Genomic DNA, 18,858 nt, shown 5'->3' with positions numbered 1-18,858 from the left:
GGGCAGACTCTCGGTGGCTGCAGCTGCTGGTGATCAGCTGGAGATTCCTCCGGTGGCTGCAGCTGCTGGCGATCAGCTGGAGATTCCTCCGGTGGCAGGAGCACGGCGGGGCAACCCCTTGGCGGCTGGAGAGCGGGGTGTATGTTCCTCCTCTCGGTGATGTCTCGGCAGGCTGGTTTCAGGATGTGGGAGCTTTCTGCGTCAGCATCTCAGGGGGATCCTTCCTGTTCTCGCTCTTCCCTCTGGATCTGCTGGTTCGCCATGTCTCTGAGACCCCGGGGGTCTGTTTTGGGGTGGTGGTCCGAAGAGTTCTCCGGGGGGGGGGGACTAAGGGCAATGGCTGGGAGCCTGTGCAGAGCAGTAGGACATGGTGGGACAGCGGTTGGCATCTTGGGCTGTTTTAGGAGCAGCGGGATGCATCTCGGGGCATCATTAGCTCTTTTAGAATGGCAGATACAGCGTATCAGTGTAGCAGCTTATTAAAAAGATGATTAAACTGATAAGAACAGATACTACGCTTGATCTTAGCCTGGCTGCTGCAGAAGTCACAGAGGTCACAGAAAGTCACGGAATCCATGATTTCAGTGACCTCGGTAACAGACTCACAGCCTTAATTATACTTCACTAACATTAAACGTAATAATTTAATATGTAAGAGAATAAAATGTTAAACTTCCCAAAATAAACATAATTATTATTTTATATATAATTTTCATTTTCCCCAAAGACAGTAATTTATTGTGTTGGTTAAGAAAGGCTTTGTGAGACAAAAAGGTTTCTCCTATCTCCTTTTCACAATTGCTATCATGCATAGTTAACCTGCTTCTTCGGAGTCTACCATGTCATCCAGTAGCTGCTTGAAGTATTAAATATGAACATGGAGGCATGCTGAACCTTCTTTGTGGCCTGAAATTTGTACTTCTGACTATAAAGCAGTATTCTGGATATATTATTGTCCAATTTTTATTAAAACTCAAGGATTGTAATGAATTGGCATCAAGTCTAGATTATATAAGAGTGCCATTGAAGTTATTTTGGGCTTTTGCATCATAAAACAAATGTATATATTTTTTTTCCAGAGATTTTTTGTATACAAAACTTATGCTTATTTTAAGTTGCTGTTAGGAGAATTAAATACAGTTACTGTTAATAACTAACCCTGAGCTAGCGGATTTGCAATGGGGAAGAGGGTCAGATATGTGTTGCCACAGAAGGGCATTGCCCCATGAACCATAAAATGCTAAATTAGTAAGTGACAGATTGCTTTCATGAGTTTTCAGCAAAACCTGAATTATGCATTAATTTCAGTGATTTACTCAGCTTCTTTTAAAAATAGGAGAAAAAATTACATTGGAGTTGAACCAAAAGTATATTCTCCTTCATCTGAAGGAGGAAACCCCATAGAATATGAATACTTATTGCTTGAAAAATGTACCACAAGCTTAATAACCAGAGGAATATACCTAGTTCCCAAAGGCTGCAGTGAAAGATTTTTATAAGGGGAGGAGGCAAGAGCAGAGGGTAGGGGGACAGCTCCCTATTCAGAAACCCAGTCTGCAGTTGCTAGGGCGGGTGTTAGGAGTTTTGGAATCATAATCTATTTTTTGTCAAATGCTGAGCTAAGAAGATACTGAAACGTTAAGAATAGATATAGGCGTCTCCACGTGGCAACTAATTGTTGTCTCATTAATGGAGTCCTTCCCACCACCAACTTGCAGTTTATTCTGGCCACGCTCTTGGAATTGCTCTTTCTAAGTAGCAAGTATTCATGACTTGTTTTACAGATCAGCTTTATTCTGCCATGTAAATTTGATTCAGGATTTTGTATTGGGCACTGCAGGAATCTATGTACCTTAGGAAGAAATAGCCTTGCCAAAATAGAAAACCAAATAGAAAACTTCAAGCAATTTGGAGCTTATTTCTTAAGTCACATATCCTTGAACTTGCATTTTTGTCAGCAGTAAATTAATATAACAGTACAGATAATTTCTGTTTTACTTTAATGGTTAATATAACAAGATTATTCTTTACTCTCATCCTCTAATCACTTTGCTGATGTTATTGTGGTACTGTGCAGCAGAAAATATTGCAATCAGACAGAGCTCAGTATTGTTTCTATGTGCAATTGCTTAGTATTTATTAAAACAAACTCTACCTATACACACACATTTTGCCCATGAGGACCGATTTTAGCTTTGAATGTGTAAGCTGAAGGGAGGCGTATCAACTTCTACAAATAGCTGCAAGAACTTGTTCCTTAGATCAATGGCTCTCAACCTTTCCAGACTTTTGTAGCCCTTTCAGGAATCTGATTTGTCTTGCATACCCCAAGCTTCACCTCACTTAAAAACTACTTGCTTACAAAATCAGACATAAGAATACAAAAGTGTCACAGCACACTAGTACTGAACAATTTCTTAAAAAGAATAGGAGTACTTGTGGCACCTTAGAGACTAACAAATTTATTAGAGCATAAGCTTTCGTGGGCTACTGCCCACTTCTTCGGATGCATATAGAGTGGAACATATATTGAGGAGATATATATATGTTCCACTCTATATGCATCCGAAGAAGTGGGCAGTAGCCCATGAAAGCTTATGCTCTAATAAATTTGTTAGTCTCTAAGGTGCCACAAGTACTCCTGTTGTTTTTGCGGATACAGACTAACACGGCTGCTACTCTGAAACAATTTCTTACTTTCTCATTTTGTTTGTATGACATTTTAGTTTGTACTGACTTTGTTAGTGCTTTTTATGTAGCCTGTTGTAAAACTAGGCAAATATCTAGGTGAGTTGATGTACCCCTTGGAAGACCTCTGCATATCCCCAGGGGTACGTGTACCTCTGGTTGAGAACTACTGTCTTAGATGGAACAGTTCCAAAATGGTGACCACAAGTTTGTTTGAGAATTGATTCCCATCATACAGTATCCAGTGAATTCTTAGCTGTGTTCATCTGGCATGTGTTCCAGCTCTTTTATTAATCAGCCAGAGGGAGAAGGGTCCTTTTAGGGAGAAGGGTCCTTTTAGGGTTTTTTTTCTTTTTCCTGAAAGTTATGCAATGGCACCAGTCCATCTCCTTCTTCTCCACTTTGTATGCCAAGTTTTGTGCTTGGGTTAAAATCCACATTCACTTCCTTGTGAAACTTTGTTGCTTTTGATGTTTTGTTTTGTTGCACCTTATTATGGAGTTGCAATAGCAGCTTCATAGTTAAACTTTGTAACTAGTTTTTCATTCCAAGATTTTTTTTTTAACATCTTCTCTACTATTGCTCTTTGGGATTGTTATTGAAAACACAGGGAAAAAGGAATTAGAACAAAAAGAAAAAGGTTTGCTTAATGTATCTAAATTTACACTTACCGTGAGCTAACCTAGGTGGACTAGGTCAGTGGTTCTCAAAGCCGGTCCACCGCTTGTTCAGGGAAAGCCCCTGGTGGGCCAGGCCGGTTTGTTTACCAGCCGCATCCATGGGTTCGGCCGATCGCGGCTCCCACTGGCCGCGGTTCGTCACTTCAGGCCAATGGGGGCTGCGGGAAGCCGCGCAGGCCGAGGGATGTGCTGGCTGCCCTTCCCACAGCCCCCATTGGCCTGGAGCGGCAAACCGCAGCCAGTGGGAGCCACGATTGGCCGAACCTGCGGATGCAGCAGATAAACCGGCCCGGCCCACCAGGGGCTTTCCTGAACAAGCGGCGGACCGGCTTTGAGAACCACTGGACTAGGTAATCCTTCCTTCTCTGAACACTAGGTTCTGCTAGTTTGTATAGAGATGTCCAGAGAGATCTATCAAGCCCCTCTGGCTGGGTCAGCTTGCCTCCCTTGATTCAGGGATCATCTCTGCCCTGAAGAGACGTACCTCTTGTGACATCTATCTACTGTTATCTGGAGTTACAAAAGTACCCTTATGATAAATATGTTTGTCCAAAAGTAAAATGTATAATACCCCGTAAATGTTGTTACAATCAGGTAGGCACAACTTGTGCAAAAAATTTCTCTTGCTGCAGGTGTAACAACTAATATGCGGGGATTAGAGGCCTCATAGAAATACTATAGATATACTATATGCTTATTTTCAGAGCATTTATGTTTTTAAGGATTTTCTCACTACTGATGCATCTTCATTTTAAAATTGGCTTAAGGAAATTGTATTTAATGAAAACATATGTTGTGTTTTCTAATTTTTTTTCAGTCACCAAATCAAATCTTTACAGTATAGCAGCACAGGGGATGTCATTCTTGTTGTGTCTGGTAACTCTCAAGCTAAAGTTCTTGACAGAGATGGCTTTCCAGTAATGGAATGTGTTAAAGGAGACCAGTACATTGTGGACATGGCAAACACCAAGGTAAGTTAAGAAACTTTAAATTGTATTGTTCTATACTGGTATAGTTGTCTTGTACTTTTATTTAGGTTATTTATTGTTCTGGTGATGGTCCTTGATATAACAGCATTTTGTTCTCTTCCAAGCTTTCCATATAATGGGGTGGCCAAATTTGCTGACCCTCTGAGCCGCATATGACAATTTTTAGAAGTTCAAGAGCTGGGGCTCGGGGCTTCAGCCCCACTCCTGAAGCACGGAGCCTCGGCAGGCAAGCTCCACAGGGCTGAAACCCTGAGACCCTCCATTGGGCTGAAGCCAGAGGTGATGCATTGTGGGGCACATAGGGTTACTTGCCCCCCCAATTTTTGCTAAGGTTTGCTGGCCCTGCTCAGTCACCTGGTGCTGCTGGGCCCCCTCCCTGCATTGCAGTGTCTGGAGCTGACAAGCTGGGAGCTGTGGCCATGAGGAGAGGCAGCAGCAAACACCTGGGAACTGCAGGAATAGCCGTTGCGGGTAAGGCGGGGTGGATGCCTGAGGAGTGGACTCAAACTGTGGGATAGGATGAACCTTTAAATTGTGCTCCCCCACACCCCTCCACCAGGCACCATTTGTCTCTGGCAGAAGTCCTTAGCCCCACCACCCCACCGCAGAGCAGAAGCTCTGAGCTCTATCCTGCCCCCCAGTCTGGTAGACTGAGAATACTTCTTAATAATTGCTCCCTCTCCTTTACCTTTCCCATTAACAGACCACAAAACATACACACTTTCTTGGCACTTGAAGGATGAGCAAATAGACGAAAAAATGGAAAAAATCCCTATTAAATTAAGGACAAAGATAATTAAATCTAGTGCAAGTCCCAGAGAAAGGATTCACTGTGCACCATGTCTTCCTGTGTCTGTCATCTAGATTGTAAGCTGTTGAGGTTGGTATGATCAGGACACACAGGTGAATGAAAGCCTGACACAGAAATGGATTTAAGCATCAGGCTGCAACTTTATTACTTAATAATGGAGGAGGGGTGCTATGCACCCACCGTATCTCACATACTAGCCATTTAACTCTGTCCAGTCCAAGGTTATAGAGCCCCCACTGTATAACCAGGGTAGACCCTCTTCAGCCTGCCTCAAGGACTCAGCTCACTTTTGCCCAACGGGGACCTTGGTCTGCAAAGACTTCGGGTCTCCCCTTTCCCTTTGGAAGATGGCCATCCTGCTGAGAGGGGAGGGACAGCTGTCTTGTTTGTGTCTTGCTGAGTGCCAAGAACATCAATGAATAGTAAATAATAATAATAAGGTGCATTTTTGTTTGTTAGTGGTTAAAAGTGTACATGAAAAAGGGCTGACTCCTACTCTTGTCAGTATAATTTATTTTATAGTTTTGTGTTTTATGTAATTGGGAGAGAATGGAAACTTGTTTGTTATAAACACAATCATAATAAATTATATTTTAAAGTATTTTAACAAGTGTTCAGTGGGTTTTGACCACTCTTCCATCTTCTTTCCCCATATGTTACATGGGATAACAATTCTGTTTACATAGATGATTTAAATGCAGGTCAGTTTTGTGAATAGTTTAAAATTAATACATTAAGTGTAATGATAAAATCTACCTCTCAGATTTGTGATAAAATTGCCTTATTTAGTGCTTGTAGGGCTTACTGCCAAGTAACTAGCCTAAGTACTGCATTACTTGATGCTATTCATATCAGAACACTATTTCTTTTGGCTAACAGAATGTATACAAAGCCATATAACATTAACAGCTGTTTTGGTTCTTGTTTAATTAAAAATAATGCAGATTTTTTCTCTTGTAAACTTTTGAAATCTCACTATATGATGGTCCTACAATAGAAGTGCTGGAGTAGTTATGCTGTCATATTGACTTTTAGGTATTCATTCCCTGGTAATTTTTTTAAATAGTTGCTAAAACTGTCTCCATAATAACTCTTAAAAACAATCTGAAACAATTTCAATTTTAGTTTTACAGGTGTGGTTTTTAAATTTTATTGAATATTATAGGAGTCCTTTGTTCTCTTCAAACTTATTTAATAAGCTTGTGCCAACACTTCAAATATGTCAAACTAACTAAAATACACAAAGGAACTGGATAAAGACATTTTCCCTGAGAAAGATAGTTTGCTTTTTTTTTTTTTTTTTTTTTCCAGTTTTTTCCCGTAATCTTGTGAGTTGCTATAGAATATAAGTGGCTTAAATTCTGGTAAAATGTCCACCAGCAGATATTTCCATCTTGAAGAAATGGGTCTGTCCACTCTCATCTTACAAATTATTTTTTATGAAAATCCATTCTGATCCAGTTTCAGATCTGCTTCAAGGATCTGGTTATATTATTTAAAACTCTCCATTGATGGCTCAAGAGCACTTTATTCCCACAACTCACTCCAACAGGGAGTGGCTGATAGAGCTCAGGGTGAAAGTTGTAGACTATGGCATTTTTGGTGAAGGACACTTGGCTGTGGAAATCCCAAGCACTAGAGATCAGAATGAGCTAGAGTCTTGTCTCCGTGTCTGTGTAGATTGTTCCATATTTCCATGAATTAAGTGATGATACAGTCCAGAGAAACTATTAAGTCTTTAGGTGACTTGCCATCGTGAGAGAGAAAAAAGATAAATTGAAGAAGAGAGACAGGAATAATTGATTTCAAAGGCACAAGTAAACTAGTAAAAAAAAAGATGCAATGAATAATTGTGTTTTGGGGGGAAATGGTGAGGGAGTGAACTGTAGGGTATATATACTGAAGTTTTTCTAGCACTCTCAGTAACATTTAATGTAAGTTATACACTTAAAGGAAGAATACCCTCACTTCTTATTAGAAGCACCTAAACTTAAAACTGAGTCTGGTGTAAAACTGTTTGGTATTATAACAAAAAGAACAGGAGTACTTGTGGCACCTTAGGCTAGGTCTACACTACCCGCCTGAATCGGCGGGTAGAAATCAACCTCTCAGGGATCGATTTATCGCGTCCCGACGGGACGCGACAATCGATCCCCTAATCGACACACTTACTCCACCAGTGGAGGTGGGAGTAAGCGCCGTCGACAGGAAGCCGCGGAGGTCGATTTTGCCGTGGTCCTCACAGCGGGGTAAGTCGGATGCGATATGTCGAATTCAGCTACGCTATTCACGTAGCTGAATTTGCGTATCTTAAATCGACTCCCCCCCTGTAGTGTAGATGTAGCCTTAGAGACTAACAAATTTATACTCCTGTTCTTTTTGCGGATACAGACTAACACTGCTGCTACTCTGAAACCTGGTATTATAACGTTATTTTCAGTTTTACAAAAGTGACTAGAAAGATTTCTCCTTAATGAAAGTGTCATGTCATTTATTGTCCTCTAGATGTAAAAGGGTCGGGTTGTATTTTCAACTCTGCCCCTGACTCTTTGTGGCCATGGGAAGTCACTCAGCCTCTCTGTGTCTAGATTTTTCCATCTGTAAATTGGGCATACTGCTTGCAATATTATAGTTAATGGATTGTATTAATTAGTGTTTATAGAACAATTTTAAGATTCTTGAAAGAAAGGCACTATATAAGTACTGAGTATTATTTTTCACCCTCCATTAATTTTATATTTTCTTATTCCTTCCTAAGAGTCTCACATAACATCAGACAGTGTTATTTTACTTTTCATTTTGAAATCCTAGGTTACATCTGTCAGAGTTAAGGGTAACTGCATTTCCACTCAGTTGTTCAGCAAGGGCACCCAATCTCAGGCTTCCAGCTCCTCAGCTGTTGCCTCTCTTTGGTGGAGACCTGCATCTCAGTCTCTTCTGACCAGGGTATGTCAAGGCTGAACAGTTCCTTGCCTACCCTGTGTTCTCCCAGCAAAGACAGTCTGCCAAACTAAACTTGCTTGCTTTCTCTTCAGAGACTGAGGACAGAGTGATTGCTTCAGATATGTGTTACCACACAGTTCTTTCTAAGCAAGCCTACTTTATTCTTAAGGTAAAAGGCATTACAGAGAAATGAGGTCCCTTCCAACCCTGATATTCTATGATTCTAAATTTAGTCCACCCTTTTATACAGATATGGGGTCTTTGATCTGGAATTTCCAGAAGCAGGTAGTTAGTATACAATGAGTCTCTCTCCCCAGTTTGTGTCTTTAAAAGGCATGCCATGCCACCCTTACTTCTGCGCTGCTGCTGGCAATGGCTCTGCCTTCAGAGCTTGGCTCCCGGCCAACAGCCACCGCTTTCCAAGTGCCCAGCTCTGAAGGCAGCATCGCTGCCAGCAGCAGCACAGAAGTAAGGGTAACAGCACTGCACCCCACACACACAATAACCTTGTGAACCCCCACAACTCTTTTTTGGGTCAGGACCCCATCAATTACAACACCATGAAATTTCAGATTTAAATAGCCGAAATAATGAATTTTATGTTTTTTAAAATCCTATGACAGTGAAATTGACCAAAATGGACCGTGAATTTGGTAGGGCCGTAATCATAACTATTAAAGTTTGCAGGCAACACAAAGATTGGGTGAGTGGTAAACAATGAAGAGGACAGGTCACTAATACAGAGCCATCTGGATCGCTTGGAGAGCTGGACACAAACATACAATATGACTCAAAAAGGAGTTGTGTGTGTTGTGGTGGGGGGAGTGTCACAAATTTATTGTAGGAGGGGTTGCGGTACTACTACCCTTACTTCTGTGCTGCTGCTGGTGGTGGTACTGCCTTCGGAGCTGGGCAGTGGGAAAGTGGCAGCAGCTTGACTGGGAGTCAAGCTCTGAAGGCAGAGCCGTCGCAAGCAGCAGCGCAGAAGTAAGGATGGCATGGTATGATATTGCCACCCTTACTTCTGCACTACTGCTGGTGAGGCACCGCCTTCAGATTTGGGTGCCTGGCCAACTGCCGCTGCTCTCTGGCCACCCAGCTCTGAAGGCAGTGCAGAAGTAAGGCTGGCAATACCATGACCCCCCTAAAATAACCTTACAACTGCCATGCAACTCCCTTTTGGGTCAGGACCCTCAATTTGAGAAATTCTGGTCTCCCTCATAAAATCTGTATAATATAGGGTAAAAGCACACACAAGACCAGATTTGACGGTCTGTGACACGTTTTTCATAACCGTGAATTTGGTAGGGTCTTAGTTATGATCCTATGTTCTCTTCCAAGTCACTGATTTAGAAGGTTTAAACAGTGTAGGGTCAAAAACTGATCCCTTCTGGACCTGCAACAGGGGCTGTCTCTTCTCCTTAGCTCCAAAGCATGCGCTGCCATGTTGAAGCTTTTCAAGGAGGTTTATTTCTTTAAACAGAGGTTATCAAACAGAAAATAGTCTTAGCTCAGTCTTTGGCCCCACGCTTCAGGGACACCTCTCTCAGAGGTCTCTGGCACTCCAGTTCTCTGAGCCAGAGGTCTCTGAGCCTCCCAGCCTCAGTCAGCTCTGCTCCCTTCCTGGAGCAGCAGCCACGGGGCTGGCTTCCCTGAGCACCTGGCCCCTCACTCCAGAGACCCACCACAGGAGCCAGCTACAGTGGTGTTCCGTCCCTAGGGCTCAGCCTGTCTCAGTCCTTTCTTCTTCCACCTCTTTATATAGGCCCAGATATAGCCCAGCCCTCTTTAATTAGCTCAATTGGGTTCACCTGCTCCAGTACAGGGGACCTGAACTCAGCCTAGGCACAGATTCAGCTACCCTGTGACACCACTATGAGACCCATGCACTCCATGATGATTCTTTGTTTTATAATTACATTTTGAGACCTGCCATCCAGTTTTTAATCCATTTAATGTGTGTCATGTTAATTTTATATTGTTCTAGTGTATAATTAAAATGTTGTGCAGAGCTAGTCAAATGCCTTACAGAAATATGTCTATTACATCAACACTATTATTTTTATCAGTCAAACTTGTAATCGCAGTCCAAAAAAATCAAGTTAGTTTGATCAGACCATTTTTCCCCATAAACCCATGTTGATTGACGTTAATTATATTACCCTCATTTAATTCTTTATTGATGTTCCAGTATCATGCCTGAAATGAATGTCAGACTGAGGCCTGTAATACCCTGGTCGTGCCATTTACCCTTTTAAAATATTAACACATTAGTTTTCTCTGTCTTCTAGAACTTGCCAAGTGTTCCAAGACTCATTGAAAATCAGTATTTATGGTCCCGCAAGGTCCTCAGACTGCTCTTTTAAAAAATCTTTGCATACAAGTTATCTGGACCCTGCTGATTTAAAAATCTCTAACTCCCCCAATTTATTATTGGAATGGAAAAAGTATCATCATCGTATGTCATATGTCTACATGAACCGTTTTTCTCTAAATACAGAACAGAGTATTTATTGAATACTTCTGCCTTTTCTGCATTATGTTTGCCATTTCCATTTAGGAATGGATCAATACCATTGTTAGGATTTTTTTTGTTCTTAAATTTAAATATATTTATTGTTCTTTAACTCTGTTGGCCATAGATTTCTCCTTGTATATTGATATTTTGTATTTTAAAAAAAGCATCCAACTTGATGATTGTGTGTTACATTATTGGTTTGAAGGACTGATATTAAAAGACTGTCCAGTTTACGTATGAAATAATTGGCAGTAAGGAATATAGTTAATAGTGCAGGTTATTTTAGGTAGGGAGCCTGAAAAATGAGGGGAAAGTAAATGCCTACTTGAAAAAATTGTTTGCCATAGAATTAGGTTCTCATGTTTTTCTGTGTTTTTTCCAGGGTCATACAGCAATGCTTAATACAGGCTGTTGGCATCCCAAAATAAAAGAAGAATTTTTGACTTGTTCCAATGATGGGTGAGTATAGGTTCATGTCAGTGCCAGAATGTTTTTGGCGTTTGTCAGCTTTTGCATTTTAGGACCTCTATGTACCTTCCCCAATTATAACTTGGTTGCAAACAGTCAGTTGTGAACTTGTTTGTTGAGATCTGAAAGCCAGTGTAAGACTTGTCTATAATTTGGCTTCTAGAAGAGTTCATTGGTTTATCTACATTCTTTATGTTTTTGATATGGTGCTTTTGGTGATGACATAGCAGGAAAAATATATGGATGAATATACTGTAATATATTTCAAATTAGAAAAATGTAAAAATGAGCCCCCAAATGTAGTAATTTTCACCGAGTGAATGGATGTCTCAAAGGATTTGTAGGAGGGATGGCACAGCCTTTCACTTCACAGTCATAGGTTTGAATATGGCCCAGGTAGGTATTGATTAGTGTTACCATTTGACAGCTGTCCAGTAGACAATTGGAAATGAATTTGTAGTCTCAGTCTTGATCCTAGTGGACAAGTGTCCAAATCACAAAAATCACTGTGATGTTTGGTGCTAATTTACACCCTTCTTGGAACTTTAAGCAGTGAGGCCAAGTATTAAATGGGCATGGAGACTTAAATATGCTGGTACCATTGTGCTCAGGGCTGAGGGCAGTGAAGAAAGTTTGCATTGCTGCTTCCTTGGTTTGTTTATAATCTCCTTTGTAATTAAACAGAAGATTCTGGTAACCTGTGCCTTCAATATGGCACTTTTCAAAATGACAAAAGCATTGTATTAACAATCCCCACCCACTCACCTACACCCTCCCCTCCCCCAGTGAAACTAATGCTCCTTGTTGGAAAGTTCACACAGTTTGATGGAGAGAAAAGAAGGCATGTGTATCAAAAAATAACATTTTAAACTACTAGTGTTTTTTTAACGTAAAAAATAAACAAAACCATTGAAATCACATTTTTAGTTTTTAGACAAAAAAGTAAAGCAAAAATTTTACTGTTATATTCAGCTATATTTATGAAGTGATAGGATTTTAAAATATTTTGTTTCTCTTGTAAACACAAAGGATAGACAGTTTTACTGCTTTACCACTTTAAAATTCAGTATTTTTACTTAGCTGAACAGTTTGTAGATAGTGAAAAATAAATTAAGAAATTATATACTCTCAAGACTGTCTAATTTTGTCTGCATAAACATATGCCTAGCAATTATACCAAATATGGATTCAATGACTCTCTCGTGCTTAAATTGCTGTGAATTAAAAGGGTCTGGTCAAGTGAGTAAAATGCAGATAAACAATGCTATAAATGGATGTGTAATTATATTCTCAGAGAAACCAAATGGCTGACATTATAAGAAAAGTATTTGAAACCATCCAGTGTACTTCCCATTTCCTTTTACGCTAGCAGCAGTTTTCTCCAGTGTGTGGATGTACCACTTTTAAAGTAACAATTGGGAATTAATGTTAAATCTGAAACAAAACTTTTATAGACTAAAGAACATCTTTTGTCGGGAAAATTTCTTTTTCATGTTAACAAGCTCAACAAAGAATCCAAAACGTAAGCAAAAATTATTCTAAAAAATTATCCATGCTGTAGGAAAGAAGAGTCTATGGCAGTTTAGATAAAATGTGTGTGGAGGTCATCTGTTTCCGCAATATTATCTTCACTTGAAAGAAGTGAATATTTAGGAGATACAATTACTAGTTTAAAGAGGCTAATTCTTGTAAGTCTTGTTCATTACTTTCACTGCTTTAGTAAACAGGATTTTAAGCATATATTTCACTATGGTGTAATGGCATGTATTATGCTAATATATATTAGGTGAATTTCTGGCTTGATTGAAGTCAGTGGCAGTTTTGCCACTTCAGCAGGGCCAGGATTTCATCCATTGTGTTCAGGTGAGTCAGCTTCCTCATGATTACAGTTAGTGTCATAGAATGGACAAGCAGAAGAATGGTGCTGAAGAAGTAAGAAAGAGGTCACTGCAGTCTTCTCCAGAATTAAAAAAATAATTACTGTAAGGTTTTTCTTTAGTGATTTTAGAGAGTTTTTTTTATTTGGCAAAATAACTTCAGGATCGTTGAAAAGATTGTGGAGCAGACACTTAGCGCTAAGGAGAGAACTAGGTAGACTCAGGCAGAAGTAGTCAAAAACTGTGCTATTGCTTTGTGCATGCGAGAAACCATTTTTTCCTGAATTTTAAATGAAACCATTATGGGAAAAAAATATTCTAATTACTCCAGAAAGTGACAATACACCTCTACCTCGATATAATGCTGTCCTTGGGAGCCAAAAAAATCTTACCGCGTTATAGGTGAAACTGCGTTATATTGAATTTGCTTTGATCCACCAGAGTACGCAGCCCTGCACCCCCGGATCACTGCTTTACCGCATTATATTCGAATTCGTGTCATATCAGGTCATGTTATATCGAGGTAGCGGTGTATTTGTATTTTCTCTGATTATTTTGTATTTATTAGGGCTGTCAATTAACCACAGTTAACTCACGTGATTAAGTAAAAAAAAATTAACTGCGATTAAAAAAATTTATCGCGATTAACCGCAAGGTTAAACAATAGAATACCAATTGAAATGTATTAAATATTTTTGGATGTTTTTCTACATTTTCAATATTGATTTCAATTACAACACAGAATACAAAGTATATAGTGCACACTTTATATTACTTTTTATTACAAATATTTGCACTGTAAAAATGATAAACAAAAGAAAGTATTTTTCACCTCATACAAGTATACTTTAGTGCAATTTCTATTGTGAAAGTGTAACTTACAAATGTAGATTTTTTTTTGTTACATAATTGCACTCAAAAACAAAACAAAGTAAAACTTTAGAGCCTACAAGTCCACTCAGTTCTACTTCTTGTTCAGCCAATCGCTAAGACAAAAAAGTTTGTTTACATTTACGGGAGATACTGTTGCCTGCTTCTTATTTACAATGTCACCAGAAAGTAAGAACAGGCATTTGCATGGCACTTCTGTAGCTGGCATTGAAAGGTATTTACGTGTCAGATATGCTAAACATTTGTATTCCCCTTCATGCTTCGGCCACCATTCCAGAGGATATGCTTCCATGCTGATGATGCTCATTAAAAAAATAATGCATTAATTAAATTTGTGACTGAACTCCTTGGGGGAGAATTATATGTCCCTGTCATAACTATAAAGGGAAGGGTAACAGCTGTCCTGTGTACAGTACTATAAAATCCCTCCTGGCCAAAGACTCCAAAATCCTTTTCCCTGTAAAGGGTTAAGAAGCTCAGGTAACCTGGCTGGCATCTGACCTAAAGGACCAATAAGGGGACAAGATACTTTCAAATCTTGGGGGGGGGCGGGGGGAGGAAGGCTTTTGTTTGTGTTCTTTGTTTGGGAGTGCGTTCGCTCTCGGGACTGAGAGGGACCAGACATCAATCCAGGTTCTCCACATCTTTCTAAACAAGTCTCTCCTATTTCAAACTTGTAAGTAAATAGCCAGGCAAGGCGTCTTAGTTTTCCTTTGTTTTCTCAACTTGTAAATGTACCTTTTACTAGAGTGTTTATCTTTGTTTGCTGTACTTTGAACCTAACACTAGAGGGGAGTCCTCTGAGCTCTTTAAGTTTGATTACCCTGTAAGGTTAATTTCCATACTAATTTTACAGAGATGATTTTTACCTTTTTCTTTAATTAAAAGCCTTCTTTTTAAGAACCTGATTGATTTTTCCTTGTTTTAAGATCCAAGGGGTTTGGATCTGTATTCACCAGGGAATTGGTGAAGGTTTTTCAAGGCTTCCCAGGGAGGGAATGGTGGCAGCGGACCAGAGCTAAGCTGGTAGTTAAGCTTAAAAGTTTTCATGCAGGCCCCTACATTTGTACCCTAAAGTTCAAAGTGGGGATACAGCCTTGACAGTCCCCTACTCTGTTTTACCTGCATTCTGCCATGTATTTCATGTTACAGCAGTCTCGGATGAAGACCCCGCACATATTGCTCATTTTAAGAATACTTTCACTGCAGATTTCAGGAAATGCAAAGAAGGTACCAATGTGAGATTTCTAAAGATAGCTACAGCACCTCACCCAAGATTTAAGAATCTGAAGTGCCTTCCAAAATCCGAGAGGGACAAGGTATGGAGCATGCTTTCAGATGTCTTAAAAGAGCAACATTCTGATGCGTAAACTACAGAACCCGAACCACCAAAAAAGAAATCAACCTTCTGCTGGTGGCATCTGACTCAGATAATGAAAATTAACATGCAACAGTCCACTCTGCTTTGGATCATTATCGAGCAAAACCCATCATCAGCATGGACGCATGTCCTCTGGAATGGTGGTTGAAGCATGACGGGACATATGAATCTTTAGCGCATCTGGCATGTAAATATCTTGCGACGCCGGTTACAACAGTGCCATACGAATGCCTGTTCTCACTTTCTGGTGACATTGTAAATAAGAGGGCAATATTATCTCCCATAAATGTAAACAAACTTGTTTGTCTTAGTGATTGGCTGCACAAGAAGTAGGACTGAGTGGACTTGTAGGCTCTGAAGTTTTACGTTTTTTTGTTTTGGAATTTTTTGAACCCACCCTGCATTGCAGTGTCTAGAGCTGACAAGCTGGGAGCTGTGTCCATGAGGAGAGGCAGCAGCAAACACCTGGGAACTGCAGGGATAGCCGTTGCGGGTAAGGAGGGGGAGGGGGCATTGTTTTGTTTTTGAGTGCAGTTATGTAACAAAAAAAAATCTACATTTGTAAACTGCATTTTCATGGCAGAGATTGCACTACAGTACTTGTATGAGGTAAATTGAAAAATACTATTTCTTTTGTTTATCATTTTTACAGTGCAAATATTTGTAATAAAAAATAATATACACTTTGATTTCAGTTACCACCCAGAATACAATATATATGAAAATGTAGAAAAACATCCAAATTATTTAATAAATTTCACTTGGTATTCTCTTGTTTAACAGCGTGATTAAAACTGCGATTAATAGATGGAAAGAAATGGAACATTTCAAGATTGTCCACAGTTCATCAGCTACAAGCTGAAAAGGAGAATGCTCATTTCTATCTTGGACTGCAGAACATCGATTACACCAATAGTGATGAGAGACAATCTATAGTAGTAGGAACTGCACCACTGCCTAGTTTCATTCTTGCCTCTACAGGCATTAGGAGAAGTGTGAGACAAAGAAGACTCCCTAAAAGATTGGAAGACTGTGATGACTTGGAAGTTACTGTTTAGAGCAACCATTGTAAAAATTAAAGAGAAAGGGTGTGTCGTATCTAGCTCAGTACAGATAGCTATCCCACATTGTGTTTGTAAGTTTGTTCGTAGGTGGTTCCTGTAGCTTTGAGTCCAGGAACTGCAACTTCCAGGACACACTGGGGAAAAAGGGAGAGAAGAGAAAGAGGAGAAGGAAAGGAAGAACTTGAGCTCTGTGAAAGAGTATGGGGAATAAACCTTACTTTTACTGTTATGAAGCTTCCTGAAATTTCTTCAAAGGGGTTCAGGTACAAAAATGCTTTAATTTCAAAAGTGCTGAGCACCCAAAAGATACCATTAGCTTCACTTAAATATTTGTGTATTTATATGTGTATATTGTATATCTATGCTAAAACTCAGCATAACCAAAATTTAATGTTAATTATATAACTATACACAGAAAACTCATCAGCTGGATCACGTTTGTCAGTTACTTCAAGTTATGTTCCTATTCTATTGAGCTGAAAATTGCAGATTTCTATCATCTGCAAAGGACATGAATAGTTTGAACATCCTTTTTTGACTGTATCACAGCTTAATGTGAGCAAAATCTCCAGTTTGAAACTAGTGAGGTTTAGCACCTTTCTTACAGTCTATGTACTGTCTGTATTTCTCCTGTTTGTTCTTAACATGTTCACAAATAATTTCATTTGAAGGTTTAGTTGAAAAAGGAGAACATGTAAGCCCTTGATAGGTAGTAAAAAATTCTTTCTGTGATCTTGCTTCCAAACTGATAAGCTACAAACTTTTTTTCACTTGTCTTTTCATTCTTGACTAGACCATTAGTCTGGATGATATAAAGACACTGTTTTGTGTTTGATATCATTGCTGTTGAGATAGTATTGCATTTCTTCAGAGGTCAATTGTATTACATTGTCAGTTACCAATTCCTTGGGAAATCCTTCTCAGGCAAAGACTGATGACATGAACTCACTATTTCAGTGGTAGCCTTTCCAGTGGTGTAACTTCCAGCACTTTGAGTAATAGTCTACCGTTACTATGGCAAACCTTTGTGTAATAGGATGATCTTCAAAGGGTCCCATTATGTCGAGAGCTAGTTTCTCCTGTGAATAGTTGGGATAATCAACTGGTGTGAGGGATGTTAAAGGTTTTCTGTGACTTATCACTACTAACACAAGCTGTGCAATTCTTGATTATTTCCTCAAATTGCTTGTCCAGCCCTGGCTGCCAGAAGTCTTGTCACAGGCAGCTTTGAGATAGACTCATCTCCAGATGTCCTTCATGTTTCAGGTGAATCAGTTATTCTCTCAGAAATGTAGGCACAACAAGATGATCAATTCTTGAAATCCATTTATATACAAGAGACAGCTCATGTGATATATGTCTGTAGGATTGCAGGTGTTCTGGCGACATCATCCTGGAAAGCCATCCACTAACTATATACGTCTTTAGGTCCTGAAGTACTTTGTTTCTCCCATGTCTGTTGCCCACTCTGAGATTGTGATCACTCCTTGAATTGTAGCAGAGATTTGTGTAATGGCAATCTCTTTGTCTTTCTCTGGTGCACCCTCATGACAAGGTATGGGCAGGTGAAAGACAGGCTTCAGTGGTGTTCTTGGCACCTGGATGATACATTGCCAGGAAATCAAAGTTCATTAGTTTGGTGGCCCATTTGGCAATTCTTGGAGTTGCTTGTCCAGAATCTCACATGTTGATTAAAGCAGAGAGAGGTTAAGATAAATCTCCTATCTCAGAGTTAGGGTCTGAGGTGCCTTACTGCCAGAAACTTCTTTCTCAGTGACGGAATAGGATTTGCTGGATTGGTCAGGGCTCTGGAAGCAAATGCAATTGTTACTTCTTGTCCATTTCCTATCTGAGTCAAGACGGAACCAAGACCATGATCACAAGCATCTGTTGTGACAGTAGTTTGCTTCTCGGAATCACAAGGGCTAAGAACTGGGCTGGTGGAAACTGCATGTTTTGTCTCATTAAAGCTGTTCTTGAACACTTCATTTCATTCAAACCTCACATCCTTTTTTAGGAGATGATGCAAAGGAACTACTTTCACAGCAGTTTGCTATACAAACTTTTAATAGTATTCGCACAATCCCAACAATAATAGAAGTTTGTCCTTGTTGTTAGACTTTGGTGGATCACAAATGACTTTCACTAGTTCTGGTTTTGGAGAGATCATATTTCCTAAATATGTCACTGAGTTGGTATGGAAATGACATGTCTTCTTACTGATGGTAAAACCATGTCATCAAAGCTTTTCTAGAACCTATTTTAGCATGATGTTATGTTTGGATTCATCTTTGCCATACACTAAAATGTCATCTTGAAAGTAAGTAACACCTTGTCTCTCCAGTGATCCCATGCATAATCCTCTGGAATATGGATGCTGCACAAGCTAACTGAAACAGCATCTGTTTGATTTGGAACAAACCTTGAGTGATGAAAGCTGTGGACTTGCAGACTTCTTCCCTTAAGGGGATCTGATGGTAAGCTGAGGATAAATCAAGGGTCCTGAAGACTCTTGCCTCCTTCAAGGTGACAAGCATTTAATTGATGA

General features: G+C 39.7%; 1 protein-coding gene across 2 annotated transcripts in view; it reads left to right on the top strand.

The window, feature by feature from the left end:
* Positions 1–18,858, top strand: part of WDR70 (WD repeat domain 70) — a 257,225-nt gene that overhangs the window by 86,327 nt on the left and 152,040 nt on the right. For both annotated transcript variants that reach the window (XM_054032053.1, XM_054032054.1), the window contains exons 8-9: positions 4,186–4,339; positions 11,012–11,088. In XM_054032053.1, the coding sequence (XP_053888028.1) occupies positions 4,186–4,339; positions 11,012–11,088 (231 nt within the window). The remainder of the gene's footprint in view (positions 1–4,185; positions 4,340–11,011; positions 11,089–18,858) is intronic.

Source organism: Malaclemys terrapin, chromosome 6 (genome assembly GCF_027887155.1).
Source record: "Malaclemys terrapin pileata isolate rMalTer1 chromosome 6, rMalTer1.hap1, whole genome shotgun sequence".
Lineage (NCBI taxonomy): Eukaryota > Metazoa > Chordata > Testudines > Emydidae > Malaclemys > Malaclemys terrapin.
The sequence above is the reverse complement of the archived record's forward strand: the minus strand, read 5'-3'. Positions and strand labels throughout refer to the sequence as shown.